General features: G+C 48.9%; 1 protein-coding gene and 1 pseudogene across 1 annotated transcript in view; both read right to left on the bottom strand.

Annotated features, from left to right (window-relative positions):
- Positions 1–19,800, bottom strand: part of LOC102461266 (integral membrane protein DGCR2/IDD-like) — a 263,215-nt gene that overhangs the window by 160,648 nt on the left and 82,767 nt on the right. Inside the window, exon 2 of the mRNA XM_089775103.1 lies at positions 11,072–11,194. Coding sequence (XP_089631229.1) covers positions 11,072–11,194 — 123 coding nt within the window. The remainder of the gene's footprint in view (positions 1–11,071; positions 11,195–19,800) is intronic.
- Positions 2,227–7,923, bottom strand: LOC142824235 (E3 SUMO-protein ligase ZBED1-like; annotated as a pseudogene).

The raw sequence follows: 19,800 nt of genomic DNA, 5'->3' as shown, positions 1-19,800 counted from the left end.
TAATGGGAGAAGCCCTTGTTCTTGAAACCCGGCAGTACCGGCACCATTGCTTGCACCTGGAGCAATTGGGATAACTCCTGTTTGAGGAGGTGCTTGTGATAAGGGTCCCTAAAGAGGGATGGGGAAGGGGGGTGGGAAGGCAGTGTGGAAGAGAGCTGGAGGGTGTAGCCATACTGGATAGCGGCTAGGACCCAACGGTCTGATGTAATGTCCCTCCATGCTGGGAGGAAAGGGTGGAGTCTGAAGGAAAACAGATGGGCAGGATCTTGGGAGTCCAGTATGCTGTACTCCGGTGCACCCTCAAAAGGAGCGCTTGCCCTGTGGTTTAGTCTGGCTGACTGACTGCTGGCCAGACTGAGGATGGCAGCCCAGTTTTCTTTTGGAGGGCTTCAGGTGGGAATGAACCATATCCTGCTGGGGAAAGTGCCCCTTCAGTTGAGAGGTCTGGGGTTTAAACGTCTTCCCCTCAGCCCCCAAGATGTATAAGCCAAGAGTTTTTAGCGTTGTATGGGAGTCTTGAAGCCCATGCAACTTAGTGTTCGTCTGTTCTGCAAACAGGGCACTCGTATCAAAAGGGAGGTCCTGTATGGAGTTCTGCACCTCCAGAGACAGGCCTGAAAGGAGGAGCCATGCCGCTCGCTGCATAGAGATGGCAGATGCCATGGAGTGAGCTGCCAAGTCCACCACATTTAATGCAACCTGCAGTGCCGCCAAGGCTACTGAAGACCCTTCCTCCCTTCGAGGCCTGTCTGGCAAGGACGACTCAAACTTGGTCAGCTGCCAAATGGCAGCTTTCCCCTATGCCAAAGTCCCATCGGTGCTGGGGGTGGTGGTACCGGTATGGTCCGAATGCCCTGTATGGCCTGGAAGGCCTCTGGCATGGAGGGAAGACAGACCTTCAGCATTGGGGAAGGCGACTGGGTAGGAGGGCTCGGTGCCACCTGGACCTTCTGCCTGTCAGCTGACTGGTCGCCAGTCTTCCCGTTGTCTCTATGAGGGGACTTGTCCCTGCCTGGCTTCCTGTGTTTCTTCGCCGAGGCCGTAGGCAGCAAATGGTGCCAAGCAGTCAATGCTGGCAGTGTGCTACACACCGATGCACCAGTGCTAAGTCTGACTTTTGGTCTTGCAGAGCAAGCATGGACGCCATTAAAAGCACTCAGAGCCAACTGCTCCGTTCTTTAATGGTTCTGGGTCGGAAGGACCTGCAAATTCTGCACTTGTCCAAAACACGTCCTTCCCCCAAGGCAGGAAGACAGTCAGCATGTGGATCACTGACTGGCATAGGCCTGCAGCACTCGGTGCAGGGTTTGAAGCCAGAGAAACAGGGCATGCCCTATCCCCCAGGCAAAGTCTCTAGGACTGTGGTGTCCAACCAGTTCTGAAGCTGTAGTCATTGTAGTGGCTACTACTATAGCGAACTCAGCACACTCAACTGGCCAAATAGCCACACGTGGCTAGTGGCTAGCGTGTTCAACACCACGGCTCTAGGAGAATCAAGAGTCCACAACTATTTACAGGTACTTAACAAGAGGATAACTATCTACAAGACAATGGAATAGGGGGTGCTAGCTACAGCTAAGGCTGGAGCACACACTGTTCCAAGCACCATCTCTGGCGATAAGAAGGAACTGAGGAGGGAGGGGCCAGGGATAGGGATGTCAGCGTGTAGACAACTACATGATTAACTGTAAGCCTAGGTGTGACGGATCCCCCCCCCCCACACACACCATGGACATACATGAATATACATAACTCAAAAGGGGTATGTCTACACTACCCTCCTAGTTCGAACTAGCGAGGTAATGTAGGCATACCGCACTTGCAAATGAAGCCCGGGATTTGAATTTCTTGGGCTTCATTTGCATAAGCGGGGCTCCGCCATTTTTAAATCCCCGCTCGTTCGAACCCTGTGCCGCGTGGCTACACGCGGCACGAACTAGGTAGTTCGAACTAGGCTTCCTAGTTCGAACTACCGTTACTCCTCGTGGAATGAGGAGTAACGGTAGTTCAAACTAGGAATCCTAGTCCGAACTACCTAGTTCGTGCCGCGTGTAGCCGCGCGGTACGGGGTTCGAACCAGCCGGGATTTAAAAATGACGGCGCCCGGCTTATGCAAATGAAGCCCGGGAAATTCAAATCCCGGGCTTCATTTGCAAGTGCGGTATGCCTACATTACCCTCCTAGTTCGAATTAGGAGGGTAGTGTAGACATACCCAAGGTGCTTTGAGCAAATTATTTTGTGTAACCTATCAATCTTCATGATGTGATATGCTGGTTCTGTTTATCTTATTTTTAGGGCTGTCAAGCGATTAAAAAAATTAATCACACGATTAATCACACTGTTAAGCAATAATAAGAATATTATCTATTTAAATATTTTTTGATGTTTTCTACATCTTCAAATATATTGATTTCAATTACAACACAATACAAAGTGTATAGTGCTCACTTTATATTTTTTATTACAAAACATTTACACTGTAAAAAAAAACTTCAGTTCACCTCACTGAAGTATTGCAGTGCAAATTCTATCATGAAAGCTGAACTTACAAATGTAGAATTATGTAAACAAGAATAACTTCACTTAACAATAAAACAATGTAAAACTTTAGACCCCAGAAGTCCACTCAGTCCTACTTATTTTTCAGCCAATCACTAAGACAAACAAGCTTGTTTACATTTCTGGGAGATAATACTGTGTGCTTCTTGTTTACAATGTCACCTGATAGTGAAAACAGGTGTTTGCATGGCACTGGTGTAGCCGGCGTAGCAAGATATTTACGTTCCAGATGCGCTAAAGATTCATATGCCCCTTCATGCTTTGACCACCATTCCAGAGGATGTAGGTCCATGCTGCTGATGGGTTCTGCTCAATAATCAAAAACAGTGCGGATCGAAGCATGTTCATTTTCGTCATCTGAATCAGATGCCACCAGCAGAAGGTTGATTTTTTTTTCTGGTTGCTCAGTTTCTCCAGTTTCTGCATCAAAGGATTGCTCTTTTAAGACTTCTGACAATGTTCCACACCTCGTCCCTCTCAGATTTTGGAAGGCACATCAGAGTCTGAAACCTGGGGTCTAGTGCTGTAGCTATTTTTAGAAACCTCAGATTGGTACCTTCTTTGCATTTTGTAAAATCTGTTGTGAAAGTGTTCTTAAATCTAACAGCATATGCTGGGTCCTCATTAGAGACTTGGAACATATGGCAGAATGGGGGTAAAACCATGGCGCAGGAAACATACAGCGCCCCCACCCCCCAGGAGTTCAGTCTCAAACCTGCAGGGCTCAAGTAATGTTTCTAGCTTTTGCAGTTTTTCAAACTCCTTATCTGTTGGCACTGATATCTGGTGCTTCTGAAGAGCTAATGTGGATGTGATATTTATTGCGAAACAGGCACTGAATCATAGCCAATGTGGAATTCCATCTGGTTGAAATATCTTGTACCAGAGGTTCTTGTTTCTGTCCATTTGCAGCTTGCAGTATTCCTAGCTCTGTACTGTTAGCTGGACTGTGTTTGAAATGGCCCACAAGTTTTCTACATTTTGCCAGCACGTTTTCAAAACCACCATCACTGAGTGCTACAGTAATGGATCGCTGCAGACTGTGAGCAACGCATGCCATGTGTTCAAAAGGCAAGCAACTGGCCGCTGCTACCATATTACGTGCACTGTCAGTACTAATTGTTACCTTTTCTTGAATATTCCATTCTTTTGCAACATCCATGAAACGCCCTGCACATGCTTCAGCATAATGTCTTTCTTCAGTATGAGTTACTGTTACAGCAAATGACTGTAGTGTCCATACAGCATCAATCAGGTGTGCCGTGACACCAAGGGTGTGTCTAGACTACAGGGTTTTGTCTACGAAAGTGGACTTTTGTTGACAAAACTATACCTGCGTCTACACTGCCTCTGAGTTCTGTCGACATAACGTGGACAGAACTTGGCAGTTTTGTCGACGGCGGTAAACCTCATTCTACGAGGAATAACGCCTTTTGTCAACAGAGTTCTGTCAACAGAAGGCATTATTGCATCTACACTGTCCTTTGCATCCACACTGTCATGTCGACAGAGCGGCTTGCTTTGTCGACAGAACTGGCTGTAGTCTAGACACTCTTTGTCGACAGAAGCTTTGTCGACAGTATCTGTCAACAAAAGCCTGTAGTCTAGATGTACCCCAAGATAGCTAGGATTGCTCAAGGATGACCAGTGATCACCAGTCAAAGCAACAGCCAATGCATTTCTCAGAAGCTCCAACTTTGTAGTCTTCTCATTGTCATATAGGTCATTTATTCGTGATGCAATGGTTCCTCGGGAGGGCAAGGGGTATGACTGATTGGAAGATGCTATTTTAATAATATCTCTTAGCCCTCTGTCATTTACAATGTTGAGTGGTCTACAGTCCATAGCTATCCACTTTGCAATAGCATTGGTTAAGGTGTTGTATTTGGTTTGATCCATGAGCTTGTAGCGATCCTGAAACTCTAATTGTACTCTGTCGTGGCTGGCTGGACTCGTTTGCTGGTGGTGGATTATCTGTAGCACAAGATCCGGAGGCAAAAGCATGCTTAGCACGTAGGTGGTACTGCAGACTTGCAGTGCTTCTATGGTATTGGAATTCTGCCTTGCAATAGCTACAGATAACAGTCCTTTTAGACAAAGAACCATCTGGAAGTATTTTAAACAAACTTCCCATTCAAAAGACCTGAACTGTTGCTGCTTTGCTCCATTAACTTTGTCTGATATATTATCACTATAGATCATGAAAACAGCAGAACTGTGTCAATGTCTGGAATAATTCAATAAATTCTTCTATATAATCAATATATTTGTGTCCTATTCAAAAGAACCCTTTTTTCCATCTCAGCCCTAGTTGCGGGTGGCACAGGGCCGGAGGGGGGTAGACTCTGCCACGGGCAGTGCAGAGTTCGGGGGGCTCAGCCCCCAACTGCAGGTGGCACCGGGCTCAGGGGAGGGGTCAGTCCCTGGGCTGGGGGGGGGGGGGGAGTAGACCCCACCATGGGCAGAGTTCGGGAGGGGGGCTCAGCCCCAGAATCAGATGTGGGGAGAGGGTCAGTCCCAGCCCCAGGAGGCAGAGAGAGGGTGGCTTGGGTGAGCCTCTGCATGGGGGCAGGGGACAGCTTGGGCAAGCCCCCCAGGCAGTTTTATTTTATGGTCGCCTGGGAGGGGAGAGGGACGGATGTCAGGGTCTTTACTTCTTGTTCACTTCTCCGCTGGAGCTGGGACCATGTCTTCAGGGTTTTTTTTTTCCTTTCTCCCAGCTTCATTTTTCCATGCGCCCTCTGGTGGCGGTTTGCATTACTGCGCCTTACCAGAGATGGTCTCCAGAACAGCTCGTGCTGGTTTCCCGCCCTCTGTGAATCTGCGTTTAACTCGCCTTAATTTTTTTAACGAATTAATTTAATGATTAATAACATTAATTGACAGCCCTACTTACTTTGATGTGTGTATCATTCTTGTGTGTGGAAAATTAGACATATGGAGTAGGGAATACTTTGATTGTTAAATGTGTGAATGGAAAGCCATCAAGGGAGGCCTCAGTGTCTGGGCAGTCATATGCAAATAGCCTTCTGTCCTTAAGGCTTAGCAGTGGTTGGTAGGGAGTGAGTGGCCAGGTGACTCCCCAGACAATAAGGGGATTCTTTAAAAAGGAGAGGAAAGTAGGAATTTGGGTCTTTTGGCGGGGCTGCAGCTGAAGGAAGGAGCCTGAGGCCCCAGGGTGGGGAGACAGCCTGGTTTGGAGGGGCAGCTGGAAAAGAGGTTTTCGGGTGAGTTTGATTGTTTGCACTGAGGTTGCCGTGTTAGAATTAGCTAAGTGTTTTTGTTTCTTTTGATTTGTAACTTACTTTGCTCTGCCTGGTCTCACTTATTATCACTTAAATCCTGCTGCTTGTACTTAATAAAATCACTTTTATTTTCTATCAAATCCAGTGTAAGTAATTGTTACTTGGGGGAGCAACCAGCGTGCACATTCCCCCTTTCATTGTTAAAGGTGGCCTATCTAATTCCTTGGGGTTTGATCCCATCTGGGGAGTGGTATCCCAGGAAGCTGGGCCCTAAACTGCACTCTCCTAGGACCTGAAGAGTATCAGTGTCTGTGCTGCTGCTTGCGAGGGGAGGGATCTCAGCTCAGGGCCTTGGCTGCGGGAGACCAGCAGAGCTGGCACAGCAGGCCCGGGTGGTGAGACGCCTCAGAGAGCGGGAAGGCGAGTGGCAGTGCCCGTGTGTAAAGGTCCACGTCAGCAGGAGGCAGCGCCGACTCCCACTATTGTCTATTAAAAGGCAATTGCCCTGTCACAAGTCTATAATTAAGCAGTTTATCAGGCCCAGCCCTGGCTCAGGGCAGGGCAGAAAGCCAACAGTTTACAAGGGGGTTAGACGACCGTTCAAGGGTCTGGCCGAGTCCCAGCCAGGCAGGGGTCAGGTCTCCTAGCTAGCGGAGAGCCAACAAGCGCAGGGGTTTTGCCTCCACCAGGGGAACTGACAATGGCAGCGTGGCAGCCACAGGGTCAGTGGGGATCCGGCCCGCAACACGCCGACCAGGTCTGTGGGTCAGCAGGGATCCAAGCCACGATGCGCTGCCCACCTGACTTCCATCTCCTCAACCGCCCCAGGGTCGGCGGTTCCTGGGCTGCTTCCCAGTTAGACCTGGGGGGGCCTACCTGGCTCAGGTGCTGAATCTCGGAGTCAGCCAGGGATGGAGGTGCTGGCAGTGTGGCCATTGGTTCTGGCTCTGGCTCATGTAGGGGCCCAGGGGGACCAGTCCAGTCATTGGGGCCCAGTGGGGATCCTTTTGGCGAGTCTTTGGGCCGTGGCAGCAGTCTCTGTGGCCCGGGCAAGTCGTCAGGGGCCGGCAGGGGTACTGGTGGCCCATCCCAGTACTCCTATCGGGCGCAGTGTAGCTGGGCCCTTCGCTGCAGGAGCTGAGGCTGGGCGTCTGGCCTGTTTGGCCACCAGACTCCAAATGAGCTCTGAGCTCCTATACCCCTGCTTCCGGCTTCCGGCTTCCCATGGGTGGAGCTAGGAGAGGCTGGACGCGCCCACCAAGGGGTCTTAGAGGGCCCTTCCTCTTCCGGGTCAGAGGGAGGCCATGTCGCTGTCCTAGACCCATTACACTGTGTCAGCACCCTGGGAGGCACCCCAAGGGGTCATCTGTTATCACACCCCGTCACACTAGATTTACTGGTTAATCCTATTGACTACATGCATTCCCCCTCCCCACCCTTGCTGTCTCTGTATCAGAAGCAGCAAGGGGGAGGGGGAGGTGGGAGCCAGTGCTCACAGGGAGTAGGAATGTTAAATTTTGAGTAAATGACTAAGGGTATGTCTACACTACAGCACTAATTCGAACTAACTTAATTCGAATTAGTTAATTCGAACTAAGCTAATTCGAATTAGTGCATCTAGACTTAAAAACTAATTCGAATTAGTGTTTTGCTAATTCGAACTAGTGCGTCCACACTGATTGGACGCTGGGTCGCATTTAAGGGCAGCTGAAACCGGTTCTGGCAGGGCATCAGGTCAGTAGTTGCTTTGTGTGGCTGCTGTCTGAGGCTCGTGCTTAAAGGGACCCCCCTGGACAGCCGGTTCTCAGCTTTTCCGCTTGCTTGCCTACCTCGCCGAGGGACAGCAAAGCGGTTTCCTCTCTGCCTGCCTGTGTCGGTGGTTCCCATTGGGGACGCCGCCACAGTTGGCACCATGGAGCCAGAGCTCGCCCTGGGCATGCTGCTCCAGTTTTTGGACTTGCTGCTGCAAGCCTGCCAGGAATGGCTGGAGGCTGCCTTGCACCATCTGATGCACATCAGCCCCCTGCCTCTCCCCCTGGCCTCCCCGGGGGTCGTGGAGGAGAGACAGCACCGCCCGGACGCCAACGTGCCCCGCCGCATCTGGGCTGTGTCTACATTGGCCCCTATTCCGTAATAGGGATGCTAATGTAGCACTTTGGAATAGGCAAATCCGCGGGGGATTTAAATATCCCCCGCGGCATTTGCATTAACATGGCTGCCGCTTTTTTCTGGCTTGTAGATAAGCCGGAGAAAAGCGCCAGTCTGGATGCGATCCTCCAGAAAATAATCTCTTTTCCGGAGGATCTCTTATTCCTACTTTCAAGTAGGAATAAGAGATCCTCCGGAAAAGAGCTTATTTTCCGGAGGATCGCGTCCAGACTGGCGCTTTCTCCGGCTTATCTACAAGCCGGAAAAAAGCGGCAGCCATGAAAATGCAAATGCCGCGGGGGATATTTAAATCCCCCGCGGATTTGCCTATTCCAAAGTGCTACATTAGCATCCCTATTACGGAATAGGGGCCAATGTAGACGTAGCCCTGACGTCTGGACACCAGCAGCGACTGGTGGGACCGCATTGTCCTGGAGCGCTGGGGAGACAGACAGTGGACCCAGAACTTCAGGATGAAGAAGGACACCTTCCTGGAGCTCTGCAAGTGGCTCGCCCCTGCTCTGCGGCGACGGGACACTCGCATGAGGCCCGCCATCCCGCTCCAGAAGCGTGTGGCCATCGCCCTGTGGAAGCTCTCCACGCCGGACAGCTACCGATCCATTGAGAACCAGTTCGGCGTGGGGAGATCCACCGTCGGAGCAGTGCTCATGCAGGTACGGCACCCACCAGTCCGCATGTGGCCTCTGGTGGCCAGGCTGTCAGCCATGCGGCTGTAGACGGCCGCGTTCCTGTGGCTAGTGCGGCAATCGTGGATGTTGGAGGACTCCCCCCAAACCTCAATGAGGTCCACGATCTCTGCACTAGACCAGGTGGGTGCCCGCCTCTTGCGGCACCGGGCAGGTTCCTGTGAGCCGCCAGCCTGGTCCCGGGAAGAGGGGGAGGGTTGGGTGGCAGCGGGTGGCTGGCTCATCCCGTGCCAAGTGCAGGGTCTGCTGGCTGGGTGCTGGCAGGCTTGCAACTGGCACAAGCACCGTAGCCAGACCGTGGCCCTTTAAGGACTCCAGGGCCAGGAGGGGGGCAGAAGAGTTTCCCTGGTGGTGCCCAGAGTGGCCACCAGGGCAAGCTGGGGAGGGCTAGCCTCCCACTAGTCCGAATTAAGGGGCTACACAGCCCTTAATTCGAACTAGTTAATTCGAACTAGGCGTTAGTCCTCATAGAATGAGGTTTACCTAGTTCGAATTAAGCGCTCTGCTAGTTCGAATTAAGTTCGAACTAACGGTTTGCCTGTGTAGCGCCTATGAAAGTTAATTCGAAATAACGGCTGTTATGTAGTGGTGTAGTGTTTGTAGTGTAGACATACCCTAATTGAATACTCGATGCAATTTGCATCAACTATTCGATTGTTTGATAGGGCGCCTCCGCCTTTGAAGTGTAGCAACAGGCCTAGGACTGTTGCTACACTTCAAAGGCGAAAGCGCTGCAGGCATTTCAAAGCGGCAGCTCTGCGTGGAGCCCGGGGTCTAGCCCCAGGCTCCACGGGGCGCTGCCGCTTTGAAGTACCCCTTCCTCTTCCCCCCCCTTGCTGCCTCTTTCTGATAGAGGCAGCAAGGGGTGGGCGGGGAGCAACTAGTCAACTAGCCTGTGAAGTAGTCGTTCACATCCCTAACGAGGAGCTGGCTTTAAGATAAAAGAGGCAGCAGCAGCATGGAGGGTGAGGGGGACAGGCAGGAGCAGATACATGTGGGGACCCAGCTTTTAAAGCAGATTCTCCATGGGTATGTCTACACTAGCCCCTTAGTTCGAACTAGGGATGCTAATGACGGCGACCAAAATTGCAAATGAAACACGGGATTTAAATATCCCGCGCTTCATTAGCATGTTCCTGGGCGGGTGCCATTTTCGAAACTGAGTAGCCCAGAATAACTGCCCGTGTCTACACACGGCAGTGAAACGGGAGTTCGAAGTAAAGCCCTAACTCGAATTAGCTGTTACTCCTCATGGAATGAGGTTTAACAGCTAATTCGAGTTAAGGGCTTTACTTCGAACTCCCATTTGACTGCTGCGTGTAGACGCGGGCAGTTATTCTGGGCTAGTCAGTTTCCAAAATGGTGGCGCCCAGGAACATGCTAATGAAGCGCGGGATATTTAAATCCCGCGCTTCATTTGCAGTTTTGATCGCCCTCATTAGCCTCCCTAGTTCGAACTAGGGGGCTAGTGTAGACATACCCTAAGTGTGCCAACTCCGTGGACCTGCCTGCCCTCCCACCTACACTGCTCTATCAGGCAAAGCAGCCTCTGTCTGCAGTGAGCTCAGACTCCCTGTGGACAGGGGCTGCTGCCCCTGTAAAATTTGATGCAGTTACACAACTATTCAAGTACATGCTATCTAAACATCCCTAGCCGGGGAGAGTCCTATATAACATCCCTACTCCCCATGGGCAACCCCCCAGCCCTCAAAGCCATACAGAGTAGCACTCTGGCCTTCCCATGGCAGTTCAAAGGCGCTCCAGGCCCATTTGAATGGCCAGGCCACAGGGCAATTGCCCCTGTTGGCAGGCCTGCCTGCAGACTACTTCCCACCCAAACCCTGCATCACCACCTCCTCCTGCACCCATTTTGTCATCATGGGTGTTTGGCTGGTGGTCCGTGGAAAAATTTGCACCGAGCAGGGTGGGCCTCAGGCCAGAAAGTTTGAGAACCACTGTTGCAAGAGGCAAGTTTAGAATTCAACACAGATAAGGGTATTAGTTTGATCCAATTGTAAAGAGTAGGTTTCTCCTGTCCATTAAGAATTAAAACAGTCTAGCAACCCACTTCACATTTAGAATACCTACACATAGGTTACACCTCCATTCTTGCAATCTAATGAAGGAAAAATTGCTTATGGTGTTACTGTATGAAAAGCAAAGCTGAGTCAAGATTTATTATATTAAACATCTTCTACCAAAAGTATTAGTGTCCTCCCATAGTGATATCTATTTGAACCTAGCTTTGCCAGCGTTCATTTTATAAAAACAAAACTTGAAGCATAACACTGCTACACAAGTAACAGATCAACTAATCGACTAGTTGATCGATGTTCCATCAACTAGTCGATAAGCGGGGGGCCACAGTGGGCTTAGCTCCCAACCCTGGCATTCTTTTTGGTCCTACTTACTTGGACAGTCGACTTCATCACTCTCATCCTCACAGGTGGGCCATCCATCACACTGCCAGTTCAAAGGGATGCACTGGATGGTACCACTGCGACATGCAAACTGCCCTGGGGTACAGTGGAGCTCTTTGGAAACAAAAAGAAATGTTTTTCACCCTAAAGACATGTATTCTATCCTGAATAAGGCTACATGGAAAACTAGTTGTCCACCAGTAGGCACACTACAGATAATATTTTAATCAACCTGACCCTTCAACAAGATCTCTGATTCACACTGACTCCGTATTTTAAAAAGGGGAAGATTAACAGGACTTTCTTTACCCACACTACCACTTGCTATAAAGCTGTCTGATAAAGTGCTTCTGCAAGAGCCTTATATTGTCAACATTTTAAAGCCACATTTAAGGCCATTTTAAAGCCTTGCAGGAGGAATAATGGTAGTTCGAATTAGGAGCTTTAATTCGAACTACCTAGTCCGTGCCGCGTGTAGCTGCGGGCAGGTAGTTCGAACTACGGGTATTTAAAAATGGCGCCCGCCCAGGAACATGCAGATGAAGCCCAGGATATTTAAATCCCGGGCTTCATTTGCAAGTTCGAATGCCTACATTATCCACCCTAGTTCGAACTAGGGTGGCAGTGTAGACATACCCATTGATAGGCCAGTTCCTCCACTACCCCACCCAAGCATAGATAGCCCCAATGAAGTCAACCAAGCAGGGTCGGCCTTAGGCCGATTCAACCTATTCCCCCGAATCGGGCCCCACGCCTAAGAGGGCCCTACGCCCTAAAGCCACAGTCCCCAACTGGTCGATCATGATCGACTGGTCAATTGCAAGGCCTCGACCAGTGGATCATGAGGCATTCGGGGCCCCCCACCCCCAATTCTCCCCCCACCCCTGAGAAGCCCCACTACCTACCTCCAGCGTAGTGCCGGCTTCCCCGGGGTGGACGGAAGTCCTTCCTGCAGCTTCGCGCCACTTCCGGGGAGTCCGGAAGTGCGCTGGCTGCTCCCCTCCCACAGCTCTGTAGCGTGCCAGGCACGTGGCAGGGGGTGTCCGCCCCGGAGGAGGAGCGCGGCGCCAGCGGCTTCCCTGCAGCACCGTGACTGCAGGACACAGGAGGGGTGAGTCAAGCGCAGGGATTTTGTCTGCGCTGCGGGAGGGGGGTTTGGCCCCGGGGTAGGCGCGGGATGGGAGTTTGGCCCTGTTGCGGGAGGGGGGTTTGGCCCCGGGGGAGGCGTAAGTGGGGCTTTGACCCCCGCCGTGGGAGGGGGTTTGGAAGCGCCACGGGAGGGGGGGTTGGCCAGCTTCCCTCTGGGGGGGGGGAGAATCCTGGGAGGAGGCTGTGCAGGGGACTCTGCCCTCATTCCCCTCCTGTTCCTTCTCCCCACTCCCCTCCTGTTCCCTCTCCCCAGTTGCAGAAACCTGTCCCCACTGACCCCTGTTCCCTCTCCCCTGTTCCCTCTCCCCAGCCACAGAAACCTGTCCCCAGTACTATGTCCCCTGCTCCCAGCAACACAGCTGGGGCCACACTAGTGAAACTTGTTGGGGGGGGGGGGGCGTGTTGGAGAAGGGTTTTTTTTGCATCTCACTTGTGTGGCCCCAACTGACTTTTCTGTGGGTCAGTGACCCCTGACTCAAAACAGGTTCCTCGCCCTTCTCAGAAATAAAGACAATGCAGAAACTTTTTGTGTTTGACACAGTATTTTATTTAAACATGAAGCCTGACCAACAAACCCCCAATGGGGGACAAGTCCCCACCTGGCCACAGCATCACAACACTCCTTCACTCCCCCTTCCCCCAGACCCTACATTTGAAAATCAGTTGTACAACTATCAAAACAAATTATTTTCCTAATATGAAAGTGAAAATCTATAAACAACATTCTTTTAGAACGTGGTGACTTCTATCAATGGGTGTGTCTAAACTACATGGCTCCGTCGACGGAGCCATGTAGATGAGTTTACTAGACATAGCAAAATGAAGCGGCGATTTAAATAATCGCCGCTTCATTTACATCAAAATGGCCGCCGCGCTGTGCTGATCAGCTGATTGTCGGCACAGCGCAGTAGTCTAGATGGGGATCAGCCGACCCTAGAACCCTTCATCAGCAGATCCTGTAAGCCTCGTTTCACTGAAAGATTTTGCTGAACAAAAAGCAAGGAAGATAAAGTTTTAAAAACATATAGGTGAGGTGTACAATAAAGTCCCTCTTAACCAACTTGATATTTATAATATATGACGCAATGTACCAAAACTTTTGTGTGTGGTGTGTGTGTGTGTGTTTGGTTGGGTTTTTGTGCTCAACAAAAAATCCTGGGTGCCGGGGCCCCGTCAAAACTGTTCGAATTGGGCCCTGCACTTCCTAAAGCCAGCCCTGCAACCAAGCTCCCTAAATTTAAACCAACTGAAATTCTGACCCTATATTTTTAAATTTCCATATTCTAAAAATCAGTGCTTTTCTTCAATCCAAGAAGAACATGCAAACCGATTAGAGCAACTCCCTAACTTCCTGTACATCAATTTATGAAATCAAGTTGATACCATCCAAACATAAGCACCACCTGAAATGAAGTGAGATTATCCTCCCCACCCTAAACATGAGGCTGTAAAATACATCCTTATTTCCACTCCTTACAGGGATTCCCAAATAATTGGCACTTTGAAAAACACAGTTAAAAAATTAAAACCCACATATCTACAATCAGAATGTTTCCAATTCCAGTTACGGAAGAAGAGGACACTTCTAGCTACCTATGAATCCATATTATTAGATTTTTATTTGTATCCGCATCTGCATCCATAGCCGCAAAAATGAGCTGCAGATATCCGCATCCACAGACACCGATAACTGTGGATATAAAGTGGATATCCGTGGATTTGCAGGGCTCTACATTCTATGCTATGGCTTGTTCATTTTTTGAATGACCATTTTTAGAATACTTAATTGACTTTTAGAACCAGTGAAGATTAATAATGAGCTTATCAAAGTAGGGATGTAAGCCACTAGTCGATTGCACCCCCCCACACCTTGGTGCCTCTATCAGAGGCAGCTGGGGCGGGGCGGAGGGGGGAGAGCAGGAGCTGGTGCTGGGGGGGAGCCATCTTAAAAGCGGGGACCAGGCGCAAGCTGGGAATCAGTTGATTCCCAGCTCGTGTCCAGTCCCAAACACTGCGCCTCTGCTTTTAAATGTATTAAGAGCCTGCTGGCTCTTAATACATTTAAAAGGCAGAGGCGCAGCGGGGTTAGCTAAGCCCACTGTGGCTCCCCCGCTTATTGACTAGTTGATAGAACATTGACCAACTAGTCGATTAGTTGATTAAACAAAATATAACATCCCTATATCAAAGTAATATTTTTATGATGTGACAACTATAGAGATACTACAAATTCTGAATTACTATTACCAAGCAATATGTACAACAGAATCTATTCATTTACAATTACCTATCCAATTAGCAGTTCTTCTGAACACATGGATTCATTGTGAACTATGATTGTTTTTCATCAGAACTCTTTTTTATGCTGAAATTCAACACGTTGCAAATGGGCCTTAATTTAGATGATAATTACCTTACACATTACAAAGACAGCCTCTCCACTTTTGATATTCGTAGTAACTCCAGATAAGCCACTTAATTGATGCCTACAATAAGCAATTTCCTCATTCCTTGTCACTTCCCCCCCCCCTCGCCCCCACCTTCTATGCTATGTATCTGATTCATTACTGGATATTTTGTTTACTTTTTCATTGTATCCCTCTGTTACATAATGGTCATGCCTATTCACTTTCAGAATATGATCTGAGGAAGTGGGTCTGCCCCATGAAAGCTCATCACCTAATAAACTATCTTGTTAGTCTTTAAAATGCTACACGACTTGTTTTTTTCTGTTTTGTTTTGTTTTACCAAGATCAGACTAACACAGCTATTTCTCTGTTACTTTATATCAACATATTTACACTAATTTCACACCATAGTTTTGTAGGGGAGCCTGGACGGCCCTCCCTTGACCAGAACAACAATGTCTGCATTGCTAGGCCTCGTCCCGGCCTTGTCCAAAGTATGGATCTCTAACAAAGCAAACCCTAGGCCTGACTCAAGTCAAATGCACATACACATGCACGCAGGCAAGGACAAAAAGGGTGGGGGAGAGTCAGGAGTGCTTGCCCAATCATGCATAACTTGTAAAGGACAGCAAGACCAGGCCAAGAAGACCAGAAACAACCCGGTACTAGTACATCCTATTTTTGATAAGAGAAAAATTCCAGAGACAGCCAAAAAAACCTATTAATTAAGTGCTTTTGCAATATTTTGGCACAGCAAAATGTATCCTAGATATTGGCACAATAGGTATCTTAACCAAAACATAATTGATTGGTAGATATTACTAGAACGACCAAGTCGAGTATAAATATAGGGGTAGAAAACCTAATCAGTGGGAGGGAATGAGCAGGATTGACCCACAGGTCCTGCTTTTGATGTAACTAGAAGTAATGGACCCCTTTACACCAGTGACCCCAGTGCATGGTGTTCCTACGCGTGGGAATCAAAGGAATCACGACCTCCTGCCTGGTACTGTAGGTAGCATACGCGTGAAGTGTAAGTGAACTAGGCTTAATTACTGTATTATAATAATCTATTAATTGCTTTTGCATTGCTTTGCACTGTATTAATTGCTTTACATTTTAAACCTCAAATATTTTAAATTGTATAGTAATTGTTTTTAAGGCTTCTAAAACTTAAACAACTGTACTAACTGCTTAAAGCTTGCAATAAATGAGTAAGTGGTTAAGTCTCTCTAGAGTGCCCTGGTTTCCCGTGGATCTAAAAATCGAACCACACAACAACTTTTGCTGCCCTTTAACTATAATACTTAAGAACATAAAAACATAAGAACGGCCGTACTGGGTCAGACCAAAGGTCCATCTAGCCCAGTAGCCTGTCTGCCGACAGTGGCCAGCACCAGGTGCCCCGGAGGGGGTGGACCAAAGACAATGATCAAGCGATTTGTCTCGTGCCATCCATCTCCAGCCTCTGACAAACAGAGGCCAGGGACACCATTCCTACCCCCTGGCTAATAGCCTTTTATGGACCTAACCTCCATGAATTTATCTAGCTTCTCTTTAAACTCTGTTATAGTCCTAGCCTTCACAGCCTCCTCTGGCAAGGAGTTCCACAGGTTGACTACACGCTGTGTGAAGAAGAACTTTCGCTTATTAGTTTTAAACCTGCTACCCATTCATTTCATTTGGTGTCCTCTAGTCCTTATATTATGGGAACTAATGAAGAACTTTTCTTTATTCACCCTTTCCATACCACTCATGATTTTATAGACCTCTACCATATCCCCCCTCAGTCTCCTCTTTTCTAAACTGAAAAGTCCCAGTCGCTTTAGCCTCTCCTCATATGGGACCTGTTCCAAACCCCTGATCATTTTAGTTGCCCTTTTCTGAACCCTTTCCAAGGCCAAAATATGTTTTTTGAGGTGAGGAGACCACATCTGTACACAGTATTCAAGATGTGGGCGTACCATAGTTTTATACAGGGGCAGTAAGATATTCTGGGTCTTATTTTCTATCCCTTTCTTAATAATTCCTAACATTCTATTTGCCTTCTTGACTGCCACGGCACACTGTGTGGAAGTTTTCAGAGAACTATCCACGATAACTCCAAGATCTCTTTCCTGATTTGTCGTAGCCAAATTAGCCCCCATCATATTATATGTATAGTTGGGGTTATTTTTTCCAACGTGCATTACTTTACACTTATCCACATTAAACTTCATTTGCCACTTTGTTGCCCAATCACTCAGTTTTGTGAGATCTTTTTGAAGTTCTTCACAGTCTGCTTCTGTCTTGCCTATCTTAAACAGTTTAGTATCATCCGCAAACTTTACTAGCTCACTGCTTGCCCCTTTCTCTAGATCATTTATGAATAAGTTGAATAGGATTGGTCCCAGGACTGGCCCTTGGGAGACACCACTAGTTACCCCTCTCCATTCTGAAAATTTACCATTTATTCCTGCCCTTTGTGTCCTGTCTTTTAACCAGTTCTCAATCCATGAAAGGACCTTCCCTCTTATCCCATGACAATGTAATTTACACAAGAGCCTTTGGTGAGGGACCTTGTCAAAGACTTTCTGAAAATCTAAGTATACTATATCCACTGGATCCCCCTTGTCCACATGTTTGTTAACCCCTGCAAATAACTGTAATAGATTAGTGAGACAGGATTTCCCTTTACAGAAACCATGTTGACTTTTGCCCAACAAATTATGTTCTTCTACATGCCTAACAATTTTATTCTTAACTATTGTTTCGACTAATTTGCCCAGTACCAACATTAGACTTACCGGTCTGTAATTGCCAGGATCACGTCTAGAGCCCTTTTTAAATATTGGTGTCATGCTAGCTGTCTTCCAGTCAGTAGGTATGGAAGCCGATTTAAGGGATAGATTACAAACCACAGTTAACAGTTCTGCAATTTCCCATTTGAGTTCTTTTAGAACCCTTGAGTGAATGCCATCCGGTCCCGGAGATTTGTTCACGTTAAGTTTTCTATTTGTTCCAAAACCTCCTCTAATGACACTTCAATCCAGGACAGTTCCTCAGATTCATCTCCCAAAAAGGACGGTGCAGGTTTGGGAATCTCCCCAACATCCTCAGCCATGAAGACTGAAGCAAAGAAATCATTTAACTTCTCCACAATGGCTTTATCGTCCTTGATTGCTCCTTTTGTATCTCGATTGTCTAGGGGACCCACTGTTTTAGCAGGCTTCCTGCTTCTAATATACTTAAAAAACATTTTGCTATTGTTTTTTGAGTTTTTTGGCTAGCTGTTCCTCAAAATCATTTTTTGCTTTTCTTATTACAGTTTTACACTTATAAGTAAAGACTTCCCAAGTTCTAACTATTCCCTTCTATCAAATACCACAGCCTAAGAATTCTGCAGTTCTTTCCATTTCCTTGAAATACTTTTCAAAAAGATCTATCCATACAAATGTCTCAGTCTAAAGCTGAGTTTAGAGCTGTTCATCTAATTACAAGAGGACATTAACCTTAGCAAACTCAGTCTACATCTACACTGCAGGCTTTTTCCACAAGAAGCTTTTTGCGGAAGAGATCTTCCGCAAAAAGTTCTTGCGCAAAAGAACATCCACATCTCAAAAGGGCTCGCAAAAGAGATGCGCTTTTGCGCAAAAGAGCGTCCACACTATTGGACGCTCTCTCGCATACAAAGCCACCCGGAACCAGATCTAGCCGGGCTTTAGGTCACCAGTTGCTCTCGAGTGCTGTTGCCAGAGCCCTGCAGAGACACGCTTAAAGGGACCCCCCTGGACAGCCATTTCTCTGTTTCTGCTGCCTCCTTGTGGACCTCTGTTGAGGGACAGCAAAGCTTCAGCAGTGCCTGCTGTGGTTGCCCGGTTCTTTTTGGGGACGCCACAGCTTTTTGCCTTGGTGTATGCCATGGAGCTGGAGTTGCCCCTGGGCAGGCGACGGCCCCACATGGCCATACTGCAGTTCCTGCAACACTTGCTTCCAGCAGCGTACATGTTCCTGCTGGATGTAAACTCTGAACTCCTCCTCATCACCCCCTGTGTGGCTGCGGCTGATCCAGTCTGGCTGCCGCACCCCACCATACACAGAAGGTTCTGGAGGCTGGAGACCAGTTTGGACTGGTGGGACCAGCTGGTCCTGGAGCGGTGGGGCGACTAGCAGTGGCTGTAGAACTTTAGAATGTGCAAGGCCACCTTCCCCAAGCTCTGTGCCTGGCTTGCACCCGCCCTCCAGTGACGCGACATGCACCTACAGCCCACCATCCCCCTGCAGAAGCGGGTCGCAATCGCCCTCTGGAACCTGGTCACCCCAGACAGCTACCGGTCCGTGGCCAACCAGTTTGGGGTGGGGAAGTCCACCGTCGGGGCCCTGCTTAATCAGGTAAGGAGCTTGTGGGCTGCAGTCTCTGCCCGGAGGGGGGAGAGGGTGTTGGATAAGGAAGACCCTCGGGAGAGGGGGTTAGGGACTGTGCTGTCCCGTCCTCAACACAGCCCTGTTGCTGGGGGTGGGGGGCATGGGCTCATAGGGGGCGGTTCCTCGGCGGTTGGGGGAGGCAGAGGAGGGGAGGGGGATGGGCACCTCCCAAGGGCTCACACAACCCCTCTCTCATTCTCTGTTTTGTGTGTTTGTCTCCTTCTGCAGGTCGTCCGGGCCATCAACTCCCTGCTGCTGCGCAGAGTCGTCCGTCTCGAGGACCTGGACACAACCATGGCTGGATTTGCTGCCCTAGGGTCCCCCAACTATGGGGGAGCCATTGACGACATGCACATCCCCATCTGGGCCCTGGAACATCAAGTGGCCCAGTTTATCAACAGAAAGGGCTACTTTTCAGTGGGGTGGTTGGGCAGGGCACACGATGCCCAGGTTTATAGAAATTACAGCATGTGTGCCAAGCTGGAGGCGGGCACCTTCCCCCCCGGGACTTTGCAGTGGGTGACCAGACTATGCCAGTGTGCATAGTGGGGGATGTGGCATACCCACTCATGCCCTGGCTGATGAAGCCATACACCGACCACCTTGATCCCAGCAAGGACCTTTACAATGCCTGCCTCAACCAAGCAAGGATGCAGGTGGAGTGTGCCTTCAGGCACCTCAAGGGCTGGCTCCTCACCCGCCTGGATGTTGGGGAGCGGCGTGCTGTGTGCTCCACAATCTTGTGGAGTACAAGGGGGA

This window comes from Pelodiscus sinensis, chromosome W (genome assembly GCF_052426305.1).
Source record: "Pelodiscus sinensis isolate ZL-2025 chromosome W, ASM5242630v1, whole genome shotgun sequence".
NCBI lineage: Eukaryota > Metazoa > Chordata > Testudines > Trionychidae > Pelodiscus > Pelodiscus sinensis.
Note: the sequence above shows the minus strand (reverse complement) of the source record. Positions and strands in the feature narration are given on the sequence as shown.